This window comes from Salvia hispanica, chromosome 4, assembly GCF_029641045.1.
Source record: "Salvia hispanica isolate PSC_SH4W2 chromosome 4, Shi_PSC_v1, whole genome shotgun sequence".
NCBI lineage: Eukaryota > Viridiplantae > Streptophyta > Magnoliopsida > Lamiales > Lamiaceae > Salvia > Salvia hispanica.
In genome coordinates, this window is record NC_142695.1 from 57,748,099 (window position 1) to 57,769,318 (window position 21,220).

Genomic DNA, 21,220 nt, shown 5'->3' on the forward strand with positions numbered 1-21,220 from the left:
ACGTCTTTTTCTTTTCTCTGATTTCGAACGCAATTCTTACGTTCAGATTTGTTTGTATGTTGAAAAACTATTTCGTAATATATAAGCTCGGACCTCTTTTTACGTTATACTATATCTTATCATGAATTATATCTTAAAAATTTATTTTATATGATTTGTGATTATGACTTAGTCAAGTTTCACTTTCTTGTTTTGTTTTTCAAGTTGACTGAGTGTCAAATCGTCTAGGTATGTTGGATTTCAATTAAGAGATTTTGCCTATTTAAACTGTTACCCTTAATATACAATGGAGCATCCTACAAAAACAATTCACTTCAATACATGAGCAAAGAGAGTATGATTTCTGAAAAAAGAATAGCAATCAAATTTGTTCTTGTTGTTCTTTCTTGTGTGTTTGTTTCAGGAGATGCGGAAGTGAGATGCATCGAGAGTGAGAGAGAAGCACTTCTTAGCTTCAAAAACGGCCTCATCGACGAGGATGGTGTTCTTTCGTCGTGGCGAAGCAACGAATGCTGCAATTGGCATGGTGTGGAGTGCAGCAACACCACTGGCCATGTCATCGCCCTCAAATGTGATCATTTTGGATTGCGAGGTGAGGTTCGTTCTTCATTGCTTGAGTTGCATCGTTTAAGTCATCTCAACCTGGATTGGAATGAGTTTGGATCCATTCCAATTCCAGAATTCATTGGGTCTATGAAACAATTACAACACTTGTCTCTTGAGCATTCTGGCTTTTATGGGAAATTTCCTCCTCAGTTAGGGAACCTTACCGACCTACGCTCGCTTGCACTCGGTTGGAATGGTTTTGAGACTGTCCCTCCTGAGTTAGGGAACCTTACCAATCTACGGTCACTTGATCTTAGTTTCAATAGTTTGGTGATCATCCCTCCTCAATTAGGGAACCTTACCAACCTACGCTCACTCGATCTTAGTTTCAATAGTTTGGTGATCGTCCCTCCTCAATTGAGGAACCTTACCAACCTACACTTCAATCCCAGAATTCTTTGGTTCCATGAAACAATTGCAATACTTGTCTCTTTATCATTTAAATTTTTCTGGGGTTGTTCCTCCACACTTAGGAAACCTTACCTATCTACGCTCACTTGATCTCTCGTTTAACTCTTTGACTTCAATGTCTCTTTTAATACTTGGTTCTGTGTTGGAATCACTCCAAATACTAAACTTATCTGGAAATCAATTCAACGGATCGATCCCAGACGTGAGACCATTTCCTTCGTTGACAGACTTGGACCTCTCCGGAAACAACTTTACAGGTCCCATTCCTCTGAGTCTTGGCCAACTCTCCGAGCTTCAAAATCTAGATCTTGCTTATAATTCTTTGGAAGGTTTAGTGTCTGAATCCCACTTCATAAAGCTTGATAAGTTAACTTCACTGGATTTATCCTTCAATCCATTATTGAACTTGGATATTGCCCCTGATTGGAGTCCTCCTTTTCAGTTGAGTAGAATATATTTAGCTGAGTGCGATATGGGTCCATATTTTGCAAAATGGATACGATCTCAGAGGAATTTGTCATCCCTTGATCTCAGTGGTGCCAATATAAGAGATGAAGTCCCCATATGGTTGTGGAATACGTCTTCCTTATTAGATATCAGTCTCTCCGACAATCAAATAAGTGGTACGATTCCGAATCTCTCATCCACCTCCATCCATTTTATGGATCTTAGTAACAATCAGTTCTCAGGTCCTATACCATCATTTCCTGCAAATACTGACGAGATTCAGTTGAGTGAAAATATGTTTTCCGGTTCAATTTCATCTATCTGTGAAACTCACCATGATCGGCTTGTGACCCTTCGCCTCTCCAATAATCTGTTGGCAGGACAGGTTCCCAACTGCTGGGAGAAAATGCCCAAATTGTTTTCCCTCAATTTGGCTAACAACAAATTTTCAGATGAAATACCTGCCTCTTTGGTCGAGTTACAAAACCTTCGTGCCCTACAGATGCATGGTAATAATTTATCTGGCGAATTGCCTTATAGTTTGAGACATTGCCAAACATTGAGTTTCTTTGATGTTGGAGGCAACAAGTTAACAGGAGAGATCCCAACTTGGATTGGCCAGTTGCATAACATGATAATTCTAAATCTTCGTGGAAATAAATTGCATGGCAGTATTCCTTCCCAGATATGCAATCTTACATTTATTCAAATTCTGGATTTGTCGATAAATAACTTTTCTTCGATAATACCTGATTGCTTCAACAATTTTCCTGTCTTGTCTAGTGAGTATGAGTATATCCAAAATCCAAACTTTTATGAAATTCTTTTTGGTCAAATAACCCGTATGAATGAAAATAAGCACCATGGATATTCATCATTTCAATGGAAAGGCAAGGAATCAGAATATTGGAATAACATCGAACAACTCAAACTCATTGATTTTTCAAGCAATAGATTGACCGGTAACATTCCCAAATCATTTTCCACTATGAGGGGATTAATATCCTTGAATCTATCAAGAAATAGTTTGACAGGATATATTATTCCAGATATTGGTAATATGGAGGTGCTAGATGCTCTTGATCTATCTCACAACCAACTCTCTGGCAAGATACCTATAAGTTTGGCAAGAATACACACTCTTGGTTATCTTGATTTGTCAAACAACAGTTTGTCTGGAAAAATTCCAACGGGTACTCAACTTCAGAGCTTCAATGCATCGTCTTATGCTGATAATGATGGACTATGTGGCGACCCTCTACCAAAGTGCCCCGGAGATATCTTGAGGCCATCCACCACTAATTCGAAGGGAAACATGAATGAGAAAGACAGCGTCTTCTTATTTATGCAAGAAGTTGGCATATCAATGGGCTTTGGTTTTATCTTTGGATTTTGGGGAGTTATTGGTTCATTCATATGGAAGAAATCATGGAGAATTGCATTCTTCAACTTGTTGGATGCTGTTGGAGATTGGTTCTACGTCAGGATTGTTGTGTTTGTATCCAAATGGAGAAGAAATTGAAATGCAATACAGGTAATATCAACTACATTTCATTTACTCGAATTTGTTACATTTACATTACTTTAAGATATTGGAACCAAGATTTTATTTTTTAGATTTATAACATTCCCAATTTTTTCAGCTGTGACACTGCTCGCTTTAGAGATGAAACAAGGTGAACAAACTTGGAGTTGGTGATCTTATTTAATTTTAATGTTTTAGTGTTTTTACTTTCCTTTGTAAACTGTATGTTGGTATGTATTTGTTTTATTATCTAGTTTATGCATAGTTCATGACCCCGTATTAAATGCATATGTTGATTTATATAATTTTATTTAGATTACTGTAATTATGAGTGAATTTTTTATGTGTAAGCATAATATTACAAAGATTACTCCATAATCAATTTATAATTTATTTTTAACAATTACTATCTCACTGTAGCATAAAACGGACAATACGTTTTTCTCAAAAATCATCAGCAACCTAAAATACAGTTGAATTCGTCATTAAATTGATGAAAATATCTTTGTATTTTATCATCACGGATTATCTTTCAATTTATTATGCATAATTATAGTGATATAATTTAGTCAATAATTGCGCGCTTTAAGATTCGGTTTTTTTTCATTGATTTTGAACGCAATTCTAACGTTAGATTTGATTTATATGTTGGAAATCATGTACTCCCTCCTCCGTCCTAACTATATAAAGTTAAGTCAAATTCCTTTTCTTGACGTCCCAATAAAGTCGAGTCATTTTTCTTTTTGACAAAAAACAAAACCTTCAATCACTCTTATTTTATTTCATTATCTACTTTACTCTCTCCTTATTTCTCCTACTTTTTCCCTTTCCTATTTTATATTATTTCATTTAATCTATTCAACACAGGTTCTTCAAGTTTTGTACCAACTTAGTTGAGACGGAGAGAGTACAAGAAATATCTATATAATCATCACGACTATTAGGTTGTCTCCGGTGGCGCCCCTCCCACTCGCCCTTCCCACACAAACTGCATGCCACGTCAGCAGTCGCCCTTCCCATTCCACTGCCACATCACTAGCCCTTCCCACTGCACTAGCCCTTCCCACTAGCCCTTCCAATAGCCCTTCCCATAATTAAATTAATTCACAATTAAAATTTAAATTCACGGAAGACATAATCCGACACAAATACGAACGGAAAATACGAATATTTCATTAAAAAAAAACATACATAATTCGAAAAAAAAAATTACATAGTAGAAAAAAAAAACATACATCATGCGAAAAAAAAAACAACCACATCAGTGTCCACCCCTCCGCGTCCAAACCTCTTCGATGATATCCTCCTGAAGTCGAATATGGACATTTCTTTGCCGCATGTCGGTAAATGCGCGCAACCGCTCAACCTCTCCATGAGGTACACCCATGTTCACATTCGCGGTGGCCACGCCGTGGCTGGGACCGGCACCCGTGTCATCTTCGCTGGTCCACTGAGTCAGTTCGTCCTCTTCACTTTCGACAATCATGTTGTGCAAAATGATACACGCGTACATGATGTCGCCGATGTTGGGGATATACCACTGCCGTGCCGGACCCCTCACCATCGCCCATCGACTCTGGAGCGCACCAAATGCGCGCTCAACATCCTTGCGCGCTGCCTCCTGCCGGGTCGCAAAGTAGTTCTTCTTTGGGCCGACCGGATGCTTGATCGACTTCATAAAGACGGGCCAGCTTGGGTATATCCCATCCGCCAAATAGTATCCCATGTTGTGGTGGTTGTCGTTGGCGACGAAACTGATGGCGGGACCGACGCCATTGCACTGATCGTTGAACAGGGGCGACGACTGGAGGACGTTGAGGTCGTTGTTCGACCCGGCTACTCCAAAATAAGCATGCCATATCCACAGCCGGTAATCAGCTACAGCTTCAAGGATCATCGTGGGATGCTTGGCTTTGAAGCCGGAAGTGTGTATCCCCTTCCAGGCGGTGGGGCAGTTCCTCCACTCCCAATGCATACAATCGATGCTGCCCAACATCCCAGGGAACCCGTGCACCGACCCGTGCATATTAATCAGCCGCTGACAGTCTTCGGGGCTCGGACGCCGAAGATACTGATCCCCGAATATCGCTCTAACGCCCGCGCAAAACTCCAACAGACACTGGACGGCGGAAGATTCCCCAATGTGGAGGTACTCGTCGAACATGTCGGCCGGCCCTCCGTACGCCAGTTGCCTGATTGCGGCCGTACACTTCTGTATTGACGTGTGTCCAGGTTTGCCAGCCGCATCCTCCCTGATCCTGAAAAACTAATACCTCCTCTCTAATGCACCAACGATATGCATAAACAGAGGACGATGCATCCGAAAACGTCGGCGGAATAAGGCATCCCCAAAACGCGGCTCTGGAGCAAAGTAGTCCTCATACAACCGCTGATGTGCAGCAATGTGGTCCCGGGGTACATGCCGTCGGTGAAGGATTGGCCGAGGTACGGCCGCCGCCGCCTGCTGCTGCCTCTGCCGGATCCGTCGATCAATTGTCGCTTGCACAGCGAGATCCAATTCATCATCGCTAAAGCCATCACTATCACTAGCGCCTCCGCCACTACCACCCGCACGACTACTCGCCATTACAGATAATTGAAAAAAGAGGTTTAGAGAGAGAAACTTGTCAACACAAGTGGTGTGAATGAAATGACGTTGGAGGAGCCCTATTTATAGAGTTTTTTTTTTTTAAAAAAAAAAAAAAAAAAAAAAAAAAAAAAAATTGTCGGACGTCCGAGTTGGGACGGGCGACCTTCGCCACAGTGGCGCCCGTCCCACTCGCCCGTCGACGGGAGGGGCGAGCTCTTCGCAGGGGCAGTCGGGAGGGGCGTGGGCGCCCTTCCTGCCCACTATGGCGCCCGTCGGGTCGCCCTTCCCCGACGGGCGAACGGGAAGGGCGCCGTAGGAGACACCCTTAGTGGTTGTAGTTTAGCCATCCTTCACTTTTCTATGTGTTTTTTTCACTTATTTTGAATATTCTTAAGTTAATTTTTGTTTATATGTAGGAAAATTCTTTCGTCGTTTAAATCTCTGGCCCGGTTTCAACGTTATGTCATCATGAATTATCTTTAAAGAATTTCTATATGGTAGTACTAGTTTTGAAATATATACTTAAAATTTATCATATACTAATACTTTTTAATATGAACATATCGATTAGACTACAAAAATGTAAGAATCCACAGATATATAATAGACCTCAAGATTTTGAATCTCAAAAGTCAGGAAATATATTGTCTTTTAATGATTTAACACGGTGAATTCCCAGTGTCCTCTTGAGCGAAAGAAAGTTTGGGGAATAAAAAGAGAGGTTGCAAGAATACAGTGAATAAAAACCTTTAAGATGGCATTTTGTCACAATGGATCTTGTGGTTTTGGAGATTGGTTCTACGTTGGGATTGTTGTGTTTGTATCCAAATGGAGAAGAAATGGAAATGCAATACAGGTAATATCAACTACATTTCAATTACTCGAATTTGTTATATTCACATTACTTTAAAATATTGCAATCAAGATTTTATTTTTTAGATTTATAACATTCCCAATTTTTTCAACTGTGACACTACTCGCTTTAGAGATGAAACAAGGTGAACAAACTCGGAGCTGGTGATCTTATTTCTAAGTTATTGTAATTTTAATTTTTTAGTGTTTTTACTTTCCTACGTAAACTGTATGTTGGTATGTATTTGTTTTATCTAGATTATGCATAGTTTCATGACCCCGTATTAAATGCATATGTTGATTTATATAATTTTATTTAGATTACTGTAATTATGAGTGAATTTTTATGTGTAAGCATAATATTATAAAGATTACTCCATAATCAATTTATAATTTATTTCACAATTACTATCTCACTGTAGCATAAAACGGACAATACTTTTTCCTCAAAAATCATCAGCAACCTAAAATACAGTTGAATTTGTCATTAAATTGATGAAAATATCTTTGTATATTATCTTCACGGATTATCTTTCAATTTATTATGCATAATTATAGTGATATTAATTTAGTCAATAAGTTCGATTTTTTTTCATTGATTTTGAACGCAATTCTAACGTTTGATTTTGTTTATATGTTGGAAAAATCATGTACAAGAAATATCTATATATATATAGTCATCACGAATTATCTTCCAATTTATTAAGTAGAATTTTAGTGGTTGTAGTTTAGTCATCCTTCACTTTTCTATGTGTTTTTTTTTCACTTATTTTGAATATTCCTAAGTTAATTTTTTTCCTTCACTTTTCTATGTGTTTTTTTTCACTTAATTTTTGTTTATATGTAGGAAATTCTTTCATCGTTTAAATCTCCGGCCCGGTTTCAACGTTATGTCATCATGAATTATCTTTAAAGAATTTCTATATGGTAGTACTACTTTTGAAATATATACTTAAAATTTATCATAAACTAATACTTTTAATTATATGCACATATCTATTCGACTATAAAATTGTAAGAATCCACAGATATATAATAGACCTCAAGATTTTGAATCTCAAAAGTCAGGAAATATATTGCCTTTTAATGATTTAACACGGTGAATTCCCAGTGTCCTCTTGAGCGAAAGAAAGTTTGGGGAATAAAAAGAGATGCTGCAAGAATACAGTGAAGAATACCCTTTAAGAGGGCCTTTTGTCACAATGGATCTAGTGTTTTTGGAGTAGATATATAGTTCTTCACTATTCTTCATTACAAACAATAAGTCACCGTCTGCCAATACTTTGAGTGGGTAAACACGTCCATTCTCACTTAGTAGAATCCATATCTCCATAGGTATTCATCCTCCAAATAACAATACGGGAATCATCCAAAGTAGTATCACTTAAACATAAACATAGTCGATCCTCTAAAATACATAGCTTAGCATAAGAATATTGTGATATATCGGGAAGAGAAATAGAAAAACTGGTCAACACCTCAGTTTCAAGATCAATGCAACACATCAAGAGATTCTCCCCATTTTTAGATGTCAAGCAGTGAAGATTTCCATTAAAATACGGAGCAACATATGGCAGTCCCACTTGCCAGTTTTGTGTAGAACTATCTCCGTCTAGCGTTGGAACCGGAATGGGTCTCCACAACCTTCCTCTTCCTCCTAGAGTGCATACATAAAAAGACCAAGACGGCATAATATAAGTACCACATAATATCTTATATTTTCCACTTACTTTACTCAATCCAACTCCAAAAATGACATTCCAGATAAACTCAGTTATAGGCGGAGGAGGAAGCACTGCATATTCACGAGTCATTGGATTGCACACGAAAAGATTTTTAACGCATGCATACCACAACAAACCATTAGCTGAATCAATTACACGATAATTAGGTCGTTTTGAACATATTTTGTTAGGACAAGGCAACAAGACTCGGAGAAGTGGCCTGAAGGCCTCATCCCAGACTCTGTACTCATGGTTTGGAAGAGAGAATGCCAGGCATTGTTTCGGAGTGTACAATGTCGCTATAAGATGGTGCCATGATTTGCAAACAAACTTGCATTGCATAATGCTCCAAATCGTGAGTCTGCGCAGTATCTCTCTTATAATCTCTTGTGGTAGAGTTGCAAACAAATCATCCTTCATAATTACCAAAATATATCAGAAAGTTTAAAAAAGGTTTCTTGAAAAATAACAAGTAAATGAAGCAAACCTTGGGCTCTGATAAAGGCTTGAAGCACCCATTTCCCATTTCCACCGTCTTGCTTCTTTCTCTCCTTGGTTTAATACATATATATATACATAATCATCTATATATTATGCAATCAATTTTTACCACATTGCCTTCTATCTCTTGAGATTTTGTGAGACATCATATCGAAGTATGGCCTAACATTTGTTTGATAATATCTTTGAATGAGTGCATGGCTATTTTGTCAACTATGTTTTAAAGATTTTTCTAATATTTTTCATATATTTTTCAAATTTTAGTTTTTTTAATGCTACCTGTCCAATTAAATATAGTCTTAATTGTGAAGGAAATCACTTTTACTGTAAATGGAGTATATTTAACTTTTTTCATTAGTAATTTCTATCTTCAATTAGTAATTTGAAGGAAATCATGACTTAACATTATATAGTGACAGTGTGCATGTACCGAATCACATTCTATACGTAAACAGTGTTTGAAATACAACAACTCCACGCGTTTTGTCATTTCTTAGTGTGAAAGTGAGAATTTGTAAAGTAAAGCAACCGATCCGTGTTCTGCTATTTAAACCCACCAACTTGATATTCTTTCTCACAAATATACATAAGAAAGCATGATTTTGGATAAAAGAATAGCAATCAAATTTGTTCTTCTTGTTATTTCATTTGTGTTTGTTTCAGGAGATGCGCAAGTGAGATGCATCGAGAGGGAGCGGGAGGCTCTTCTTCGCTTCAAGAATGGCCTCATCGATGAGCATGGTATGCTCTCGTCATGGCAAATTGACGAATGCTGCAGATGGTATGGTGTTGTGTGCAGCAACACCACTGGCCATGTTATTGCCCTCCGACTTCATAGAAATGATATGTTCGAACATGATCAATATTTGAGAGGTATGATTGGCTCTTCATTGGTTGAGTTGCACCATTTAAATTATCTTGACCTTATTGGGAATGATTTTGGAGGCATTCCGATCCCAGAATTCATTGGTTCCATGAAACAATTACGACACTTGAATCTTTACTGGTGTAACTTTTCTGGAAGCATTCCTTCTCAGTTAGGGAACCTTACCAACCTACGCTCCCTTGACCTTAGTCAGAATGATTTTGGAGAAATTCCTATCCCAAAATTCATTGGTTCCATGAAACATTTACAACAATTGTCTCTTGTGTATTGCCACCTTTCTAGGACCATTCCTCCTCAGTTAGGGAACCTTACCAATCTACGCTCACTTGACCTTAGTATGAATGATTTTGGAGGCATTCCGATCCCAGAATTCATTGGTTCCATGAAACAATTACAACAATTGTCTCTTATGTATTGCCACTTTTCTGCGACATTCCTCCTCAGTTAGGGAACCTTACCAATCTACGCTCACTTGACTTCAGTTTCAATGATTTTGGTGGCATTCCAATCTCAGAATTCATCGGTTCCATGAGACAATGACAACACTTGTCTCTTATGAAATCTAACTATAGTGGGATTATTCCTCCTCAGTTAGGGAATCTTACCCACTTACGCTCACTTGATTTCTCGCGCAACTCTCTTACAGGTTACATTCCTCTATATATTAGCCAACTCTCCAAGCTTCAAGTTCTACATCTTTCTCAAAATTCTTTGGAAGGTGTAGTCTCTGAATCCCACTTCTCCAAGCTTGATAAGTTAAAGACACTAGATTTATCCTTCAATCCATCATTGATATTTGATTTTTCATCTGATTGGATTCCTCCTTTTACATTGAGTCACATATCTTTAGGCGGGTGCAATGTAGGCCCATATTTTCCAAAATGGCTCCAAACTCAGAGGAATTTGTCATACCTTAATCTAAATGGTGCCAATATAAAGGATGAAGCCCCAAGGTGGTTGTGGAGTACATTTCCTCTATTAGAAGGCTTATCTCTCCCCCACAATCAAATAAGTGGTCCAATTCCGAATCTCTCATACTCCTCCATTCAGTATATGAATCTTAGTTACAATCAATTCTCAGGTCCTTTGCCATTACTTCCGCCCAATGCTACTGGCATATTCTTAAGTGGAAATATGATTTTTGCCTCAATTTCTTCTATTTGCAAAACTTACCAATACTATTATCTTGAATACTTGGACCTATCAAACAATCAGTTGGAAGGAGAGGTTCCCAATTGCTTGGACAAAATGCCAAGTTTGAGATACCTCAATCTAGCTGACAATAGTTTTTTGGGTGTAGTTCCTCGCTCTGTTGGCACTCTACATAACCTCCACGCACTTCAAATGCATGGTAATAATTTATCCGGTGAGTTGCCTTACAATTTGAGACGTTGCCGAGGATTAGGTTTTATTGATTTTGGAGGGAACATGTTAACGGGAGAGATCCCCCATTGGATTGGGCAGCTTTATGAATTGGAAACACTGAACCTTCGTGGAAACAAATTGAATGGCAAGATTCCTTTTGAGATATGCAATCTCACTAATATCCGTGTTCTGGATTTGTCGATAAACAAACTGTTTTCGATAATACCTAACTGCTTCAACAATTTCACTGTCCTTGCTAACAATATTGAAGTACATGATAATAAATTTACTTTTGGAACACCGTTAGCTGACATTATAAAATGGGAGAGTGAATATTCATCCTTTCAATGGAAAGGCAAGGAAAGAGAATATAGGAGGAATCTGAGGTTTCTCAAATTCATTGATTTTTCAAGCAATAGATTGACCGGGAACATTCCAAAATCAATTTCCAATATGAGAGGATTAATATCCTTGAATCTATCAAGAAATAGTTTGACGGGGCATATAATTCCAGATATTGGTAAAATGGATATGCTGGATTTTCTTGATCTGTCTCATAACCAGCTCTCTGGCAAGATACCTACAAGTCTGGCAGAAATACACACGCTTGGTTTTCTTGATTTGTCGAACAACAATTTGTCTGGAAAAATTCCAACGGGTACTCAACTTCAGAGCTTCAATGCATCGGCTTATGCTGATAATGATGGACTATGTGGCGACCCACTGCCAAAATGCCCTGGAGATAGCTTGAGGCCATCCACCAATAATCCACGGGAAAACATGAATGAGAACGACGACAACAACCTCTCACTTATGCAAGAAGTTGCCATATCAATAGGCTTTGGTTTTATCTTTGGATTTTGGGGAGTTGTTGGCTCTTTTCTACTAAAGAAATCATGGAGAACTGCATTCTTCAACTTACTTGATGCAGCTGGAGATTGGGTCTACGTCAGGATTGCTGTGTTTGTATCCAAATGCAAACGAGGCTGAAATACTTATGTCAGGTAATATTACCTAAATTCTATCCACTTAAATACATATTTAGTTTAATTGCTACAAATAACATAACATTTACTCGAATTTGTTATATTCACATTACTTTTAGATTTCATTTTATTGATTTATAACATCCCCATTTTTTCAGCGGTGAAATTACACGCTTTAGTGTTCAATCAAGGTCAAACTCATGGATGGTATCTTTCCAACTTACTGTAATTTTGGATTTTTCTTCTTCTTTTTTTTTGTGTGATTTGTGTCAATGCGCTTTTACTTTATTTCAGTTTCTTGCTATCATTTATAAACTGTATGGTAGGTGTGTGTTTGTTTCTTCTTGGAATGAATGTTTGTGTTTTTATATTGATTTTCACTTTGTTTGCATAGTAGGAACATGCATGTATGTGCTCTAGTCTGATTTCTTTCTAAGTTTTGTATATTATGTGGTAATTCTCTACTTTATGTCTGAATCACATTACCTCATTGAAATTCCACATGGAGGACTTTTCAACTAGAATTATTATCATATTCCTTTAATTATAAAAAATTGTCGTTGGTGAATGGTGATTGCCATAAATGGTGATCCACACTTTGCTTTGAGACCATATATATCCACATGGAAGACAAGGTGATTCTGCTGGATTTTTATCCGAGCATGTTCGGAATGAGAGCGAGAGTGGCGTTAGCAGTAAAGGACATCGACTGCGAGCACAGAGAGGAGGACTTGCAAAACAAAAGCCAGCTTCTTGAGTCCAACCCCGTTTAGATCCACAACGACAAACCCGTTTGCGGATCGTTTATTATTGTTGAATACATCGACGAGGTGTGGAAGGACAAATCTCCAACGATGTTGCCTCGTGATCCTTACCAACGAGCTCAAGCAAGGTTCTTAGCTGATTATATAGACAAAAAGGTAATATATAAATATAGTTGAACCATATCTTAATTTTATTTTATTTTTAGTCGTAGTCAATTTCAAATAGTTGTCTCTAATAAATTATGTGAAGGTTCGGTGATGCATACCCAAACTCACATTAGTATAATATAATTAATAATGTTTGTTTTGGGCTAAACCCTTGTAATTTTATATGGTTATAGTTTGTATGATTATATATTGCGTGCAACTTTACTTATTTTCTGACTCTAGCAAGTTCGATGATATGTTGATGATGAATTGTAGGTAATGGAAACCGGAAATTGGATATGGTGTGGGGAGGGAGAAAAGAAAGAGGCCGGTAAGAAGGGGTTCGCGGAGATCATGAAACAGATGGAGTAGGAGCTTGGCGATAAGCCCTTTTTCGGCGGCTATAGCTTCGGGTTTTTAGACGTGGCTTTGATCACATATTCCCCATGGTTTCAGACATATGAAACATGCGGCAATTTTAGCATTCAACAAGACTATCCCAAACTGAACTCATGGGTAAAGAGGTGTTTGGAGATAGATAATGTGTCTAAATCATTGGCAGATCCCGATAACGTTTATAACTACTATTTGACTCTTAAGAAAAATGCGACCTTTATAAATTTCTATTCAGTTATTAATAAATAAAAGGACTAGCATTTTCACTAGTCTTTTGTCAATCATGATGTATTTTCCATGGGAAAATAGTTAATATAGTGTTGTACGATATTTACTTTAAGCCTTTCCCATAATCCCATTAATAACTTATCTTATTATCTAGGACAAGCAAATTAAACACGCAAACTATTTCTTATTATGATAGTAATATGCATTAACCACACAAAGATCTGGTCATCGATTGCAAATAGTTGTCTCTAGTAAGTTTGTGAAGGTTCGTCGATCCATACCCAAACTCACATTAGTATAATTTTTTCTGCTTTGGGCTAAACCCTCGTGATTTTATATAGACTAAAGTCCAATTTGTCTGCTTTTCGTCCCAAACAAGTTCACAAACTTAATGTATGGGACTTGAAAATAATTTTTTCAAAAATATAGGGTACCAAAATTTGACTTTAGTCCTAGATTATAATTAAGTTATTAAATTGGTCAAACATTTTGACTGTTAATTTAACAGAGAATGGTTATTTTGGACCAAAACAATATGTTATTGGACCAAAAAATCACAAACTTAATGTATGAGACCAAAAGAATTTTAGTGCAAATGTAAGTGACTAATATTGGGCTTTCTTTTAAATAATTATTGTTTGTATAATCATATATTACTTGCAACTTTACTTATTTCCTGACTCTTGCAAGTTCGATGGTATTTAACTTATTTGTATATCTTGATGATGAATTGTAGGTATTGGAAACTGGAAACTGGATATGGTGTGGGGAGGGAGAAGAGAAAGAGGCGGGTAAGAAGGGGTTCGCGGAGATCCAGAAACATATGGAGTCGGATCTCAGCGGTAAGCCCTTTTTCGGCGGCAACGGCTTCGGGTTTTTGGATGTGGCTTTGATCACATTTTCCCTATGGTTTCAGAGGTGTTTGGAGATAGAGAATGTGTCTATATCGTTGGCAGATCTCGATAACGTTTACAACTATTATTTGACTCTTAAGAAAAAGCGCGGCCTTTAAATTTCTATTTGTTTATCAATAAAAAAAAAGGACTAGAATTCACTAGTCTTGAGTCAATCATGATGTATTTTCCATGCTGCACAATATTTACTTTAGCCTTTCCCGTTAATATATGTGATATGTCACGTCTCTATAATAACTTATCTTATTATCTAGGACAAGCAAATTTAAAAACGCAAACTATGGCAAAACACATTCTTAGGTCCTTATACTTTAATCAAAATGTTCATTAGGTTCTCGTACAATTTTTTCATTTTAATAGGTCTTATACATTTCTCATAAATTTCATCACATCCTCGTACAATTTTTTCGTTTTAATAGGTCCTTATACTTTGATTATAACTTTTATTAGGTCCTTATACAATTTTTTGTTTTAAGATATTCTTTTACTTTTATCTTAGATAATAATTTATATTTAATTAAATTTAATGAACCTTTTAATTTTATTATTTAACTTATCTTATGATTATAAATATTCAGGGAAATATATATTCCAATATAAATATAAATAATCAATTGAAAATTCGGATAGTTATTTAAAAAAAAACTTCGATTTTAATCTTCAATCATCATGGTTAATCTTTTTATTATGATAGTAATATCCCATTAACCCAGCAAAGATCTGGTCATCGAATCATGATTTGGCTAGATATTAAAAGCTATCTTGAAGAATTTATTTTAATATTAAATAAAGCTATCGAATCATGATTTGGCTAGATACTAAAAGAAATAATAATAAATTAATATTCTTATAGTATAATTTTTAATTTAATTATATTATTACTAAGTGCTGCTTACCTTCAAATATTTGTTTTAATTTCTTACTAAGTAAAGCTATAAAATCAGGATTTGGCGTAATAATAGAAATATACTTTTATAAATTTTAGTAATAAAAGTAATAATAATAATAAATTAATAGTTTATTTATTATTTTAATTGTTTTTTATTATTATTAGTGCTACTTATAGAGTGAGATAATGATTTGATAGAAACAGTATTTAAATAAAAGTTTAAAAATATTCGAGCATCGAAATGCAATATTTAGCTGTGGCTTCAAATGGGCCACATATTGGGTCTAAAAGTTGAAATGGGCTTCAAACATAAAAATTTCTCAATAACCATAACTCGTTAGCGGATCATTCTAGGTCCCCTTTCAATTCTCTGTCTTCAGATGATTTATTGAGGTATCTTCAATTTTATTTTGGCATAAGAATAACTTCAAATAATTAACTAGAGTTGTGTAATTCAATCAAAGTTTATACACTATCTTTTAATTTAAATTCACACACACAACATACCGCACTCCTCACACATTGGGTGACTCAAACATCTATATTAACAATTTCTAACTAATTGATTGTTAAAATTTACTAATCCAAAAATTAGAGTCTAGATTTTTTTAAGTTCAAAAGACTAATAATACTAGTAAAATTTATACTCCAACAACGCTTTGCTATTATGGTAGAATTTTGTTATTGAACATGACTTGGAGTCTTGTATTTTACCTCGTAATCCTCATGTCTTGCTCCCTCCGTTCCATAATAATAGAGTCATTTTATCATTTTGGTATGTTCCATAGTAATAGAGTCATTTCTCTTTTTAGTAAAAGTCAACACATTTTTTCACACCCACTTTGCACTCTCTTATTTTTTTTCTCTCTTCATCTCTCTACCTTTTTCTTTTTCCACTTTATTCTCGCTTTACTTAGCTCACCTACCAAAATTTTTCTTAATCTCAGTGCCGAAAAGAAACGCTTCCATTACTATGGAACGGAGGGAGTATAAAAATAGTCTCCTTTTTCAATTTTGGTTCATCCCATAAATTTAGTCAATTTCTATTTTTAGTAATTTTTCCCTCTTATGAGATGAATCTCTTTCTAACCTTTCTATTAGTACTTTATAAAATTTCACTTTTAAAAACACTAGTATTAACACATGTGCTATGCACAGGACATAAAAATTTTAAATAATAGATATAAAATATAATAAATATAAAAAAATTATGAATTCAAAGCAATGTGAAAATTTAAAAAACATAATTATACTTATCTTGTCTTACTCTAATTGGAGAATTTACTACTCCCAAATGAATGAAATATCTATACAATTTTAATTTATAATCTAAGTGGAGTAAAAACAATAAATACTAATGACAAAGAAAAGATGTGTGACTATGATAAAAGAGTATGTGTTAGAAAATATGTGTGAGTAAAAATGTTTATTGACAGTGCTATGGTAGTCATTAATCCAAATAAAAGGTAAATCAATATATAAATTCAATAGCTTAATTAAAAAAATTAATTTGATAAATGTATGGAATATTAAACATATCCACATTAAATATATGAATAATTTAAATAATAAAAATTTGAACTTCTTTGAGAAGTCAAGTTAGAAAATTAGTACTATCCAATAATCACATTTTATACATAGTCAAAGACTAAATGAATTTAAAAAATTTAAGACTTCATTGAGAAGTCAAGTTAGAATATTTGTATTGTCTAATTAGTTGATTATTTATTTCTTTTATTTAATTTAAAACCATAGCATAACTTTATATACAGTCAAAGAATAAATGAGTTTTTGATATTAAAAAGAATAAATTTCTTACTTCCTGCCACATATACGTATAAAAAGTAAATATAGATAATATTTTATACATTTTTGTTGTTTTGAGTAATGTAACAATTTACACTTCTTTATATTAAATAGTTATACAAACTTTATAAGTTAGATTTAATTTTAATTATATATAATTTAATTTTATTCGATAATTTAATCTAAAAAGTTAGTAATATTATTTAGCTTGTGAAGCATCTCCAAATTGGCAAACAATTTTTTATACAATTTTAAATCTGATATGAGTGAAATAAATAAAATATAATAGAGAACAAAAATGAGATAAAAATATTTATATTTATAAATATACAGATAAAAACCCAATTTAGAGAAGCAACAATTTACGAAAGCCCAAATATTCAAAATTGAATCATAAAATAACAAATGGAACGATTTTTGTAATAGGTTTTTCTCACGGCCCAACTCAATCATAAGCAAAAGCCCACACAAAAAAATAAATTGAGAAGCCCAATCTTGTATAAACTATGAAACAGTACAACTTCTCATTTTAGTATTATTAATTATAGGCCCATACGATCTTTCAAACATACTTACATAACTTATTAAACTAAATACTCCCTCCGTTCGCCATTAGAAGTCCCATTCATGGCCGGCACGGATTTTAAGAAATGTTAAGAAAAGTGGGTGGAAAAAAGTAAGTGGAATAGGGGACCCACTTGTATATATATTACTACCTCCGTCCACGAAAATTCGTCCCACTTTTCTATTTCCGTCCGTCCCCCAAAATTTGTACCATCTCACTTTTACCATTTTTGGTAGCTAATACTTTAACAGTAGGACCCACAATCCACTAACTTTTTCAACCCACTTTCCATTACCTTTTTTAAAACTCGTGCCCGGTTTGACCGGGCACGAAGATTAAGAAAGTTGTGTTAGGTGAGTTAAGTAAATAAAGAATAAAGTAGGAAATGAAAAAGGTAGAGAGATGTAGAGAGAATAAAGTAAGAGAGAGTAAAGTAGGTGGGAAGAAATATGTTGACTTTTACCAAAAAGGGAAATGACTCTACTACTATGGAACGTACCAAAATGGCAAAATGACTCTACTACTATGGAACGGAGGGAGTACATAGGTGGTTGCTTGAGTTAATAAAAATAAATAAAACACTAAAGTAGCTTCAGCCGCCTTTCACTTTGCAGTAAAAAGGAGAGAGAAGACTTCTAGGAAGATGAAACGGCAGAAAGAGCAAAATGATTACACAAAGAGCACACTTGACAAGCGGGGCTCAAACCTATTCTACTCCATCAACAGATAACACAGAATAGGTATGGAAATCGTTTGTTTAATAGGTGTACATGAAAAGAAAATAACTCTCTTAGGTTTTGCATCTCACTATAATGGGTGCAGTTAATTACTAAACCTAGTCAGAATTATATCATCATCCATGTATAGCTCACACAATAATATATAATTTCCATTATAAATCCTTTTCAAACTAATAAATACATGATTGTTTACAGATGATGATGAGATTCAAGATTGTGCATATATATTACTCACTATACATGAAGCAAAGAGAAGGAAGAAGAGGAGGAAGATAATACAAAAGGTACAAAAAAATTTTGAGTATAAAAGGGTTTTCAAATATTATCTGAACAAAATGAGTAGTTACATATATAAATTCAATAAACTTAAAGTTTCATCACCTTTGTTTTATAGGATATGATTTAACCTTAGTTATACATATTTTCAGATTTAATCACTTCACTAATCTAAAAAATCAGTAATCTTAACCACAGTTACTTTCAGATTTATTCTTAAAAACTCTAGTTACATACATCATAATTTATGCTAGATATCACATAGTATATTATATTTCACCACTTTACTCATCTAGGAAATCATTAGTTTGTAACAACAGTGATTTTTTTAACTATATGATTTGCCCTTCAGATTTAGTGACCGTTACAGACATGATATTGATTAGGGAATAACCGTGAAATAACTTCACTGATGGGATATAATGTGTGCCAAATAATTATACAATGCATATACACAGTAACACACATCCCAAATTTTAATTTGATTGGATATTTACAAAGTTATATAAATGTGCATGTACATGCAGGTAGAAAGGAATAAAAAAAGGAATAACTGTAATAAATACATGCATTGGTAACGTGGAAAAGCTCTTGATAATTGGGTAATCAAGTCGCACACAATAAACGCCTGCTTTAGTCTTAATTTTATAGATTTTTTTTTTGTGTTTATAAACATGTTAGGTTTTAATATTCATTATTAACATATGAACATTTATTTCCCAGGGAATATAGGATTGGAAATTATGAATGTACAGTAAGTACACTTTGGCATAAATCACAGACATAATACTATGAAGGTAAGATCAATTTCGTTATAGATAATTTATATTAATAGTCATCAAAGCTAAACATGAATGCTAATATATAGTGATTTTTTTTTCAGGGACAAAAGGGCATTGGAAACTGATTTATTGATCTGCAAAAGCTTTGTCAGAATATTGTAACAGAATAGTTTTCTTTAACTAAAGGCTAAAGCCTATACAGACCTAGATGTTGCAGACCACAAAACACAAAAATAATCTATTCGTAAACACAAATAAAAAAGATAATTACACATAGTGAACACAAATAATTAAATACAGAAAAAAGATAATTACACATCAGCTTCAGATTTCCCGCTAAAAAGGGTAGTATGGTATTTTCACCGATCTGTCACTTTAGATTAGGATAGATATCTTCCTCAAATTCCATATACTATCTTCCTCAAATTCCATATACTCCCTCCGTTTCTTCATAGTTGAGGCGGAACTTTTCGGCACTTAGTTTTAGAAATGAATGTTGGGTGTTTTAAATAAATAGATAAAAAAGTAAAAGAGAGGAAAAAGTAGAGAGAATAAAGTATAAAGTGAATAAAGTAAGAGAGAGTAAAGTAAGAAAGAGGAAAAAGTTACCATATAAGGAAACGACTCAACTATGAAGAAACTTCCCGAAATGGTACAATGACTCAATTATGAAGAAACGGAGGGAGTAATTATGTCCTGGGATAGGGAGTATTTTGCAATTATTGAAAAGTTTCTCTGGTTATTTAGTGATGAAGTAATTTCCCGGAAACCATGATTTTTTACTTTGCATCTCCTGGTGACCTTTTTTTAATGGAATTTATCACATGGCTACATTTTATCTTGTAGTACAATCATTGTTGAAAAAGCTCTCACGAGTCACGTCAATTAGTACGGTAGTCATTTATTGGAAACGACTTGTACTTCGTAAAACTTGACTGTCTTCGGTAAATTAATTAGGATAACAACAATGGGATTAAATAAATAGAGTATAAACGTAAAGATATAACCTCCAATTCATTATAGTTGAAGCGAAACCTTTTAGAACGGAGTTTAAGATAGAGATTGATAGTGTGGTAAGTAGATAGAGGAAAAAGTAAGAAAAGGAAAAAGATAAAGAGAATAAAATATAAAGTGAATAAAGAAGAGGAAATAAAGTAAGAATAACAAAAAAGTGTTACTCTTAAAATGATTGACTATGAGAAATTTTTCAAAATAAAAAAAATAGCTCAACTATGAAAAAATGGAGGGAACAGTAAAAAAAATGGTTCGTTTGATGCACTTCCAGAAACAACACCTTAACAAGGAGATAAGAATCGTAAATTAACTACAAGCTTCAGCTTAATCCTTTGGCTTTTTAGTGATTTTCTCTAAATATCTTTAATTTCCTACCAAAAATCAATTTTTTTCATTTCAAATAAAATGGATCAAATCGTGGCAAGCGTTCATTTCATATTGTTAATTTCAGAGGAGCTTAGTTACTCTATTAGCTAATGTTTTCTAGGTTGTAATTTATATATTTGTCGTTTTAATAGCAATAATATTTCCCCTCTCAGATAGTGATTGCCACACAGACATGTACTATTTGCGTAGTGCTTTGTAGGGCCAAATTTTGAAATTAGATATATATGCAATTTATAAAATCGATATCGTTAATGAAGAATGTCGGTTATCTTGGAAATTAAATATTTTTATTCTCGAAAAGATTGAACTAGTTCGTTCTTGACAAGTATGAACTTTTTAATATTAAAATAGTTAAGCAGTACTCCCTCGTCTCATCGAAGATGACCCACTTTTCTTTTTGATTTGTCCCAATTAAGATG

At 34.5% G+C, this 21,220-nt stretch overlaps 1 protein-coding gene and 2 pseudogenes across 2 annotated transcripts; all 3 read left to right on the plus strand.

Annotated features, from left to right (window-relative positions):
• Nucleotides 1-300: 300 nt before the first annotated feature.
• On the plus strand, nt 301-3,314 carry LOC148929670 (receptor-like protein EIX2). Of its 2 annotated transcripts, none has more exons than XM_089070156.1 (2): nt 301-728; nt 1,048-3,314. In XM_089070156.1, the coding sequence occupies exons 1-2, from the start codon at nt 322-324 to the stop codon at nt 2,984-2,986; spliced, it is 2,346 nt and encodes a 781-aa protein (XP_088926282.1). In that variant the 5' UTR covers nt 301-321; the 3' UTR covers nt 2,987-3,314. The 2 variants fall into 2 exon arrangements, with proteins under 2 accessions (XP_088926282.1, XP_088926281.1); XM_089070155.1 differs by lacking the exon at nt 301-728 and having other exon boundaries at nt 881-2,998; nt 3,108-3,314.
• Nucleotides 3,315-9,234: 5,920 nt separating this feature from the next.
• LOC148929671 (receptor-like protein EIX1) lies at nt 9,235-12,261 on the plus strand (annotated as a pseudogene).
• Nucleotides 12,262-12,405: 144 nt separating this feature from the next.
• Nucleotides 12,406-13,540, plus strand: LOC148929672 (putative glutathione S-transferase; annotated as a pseudogene).
• The last annotated feature ends 7,680 nt before the right edge of the window (nt 13,541-21,220 follow it).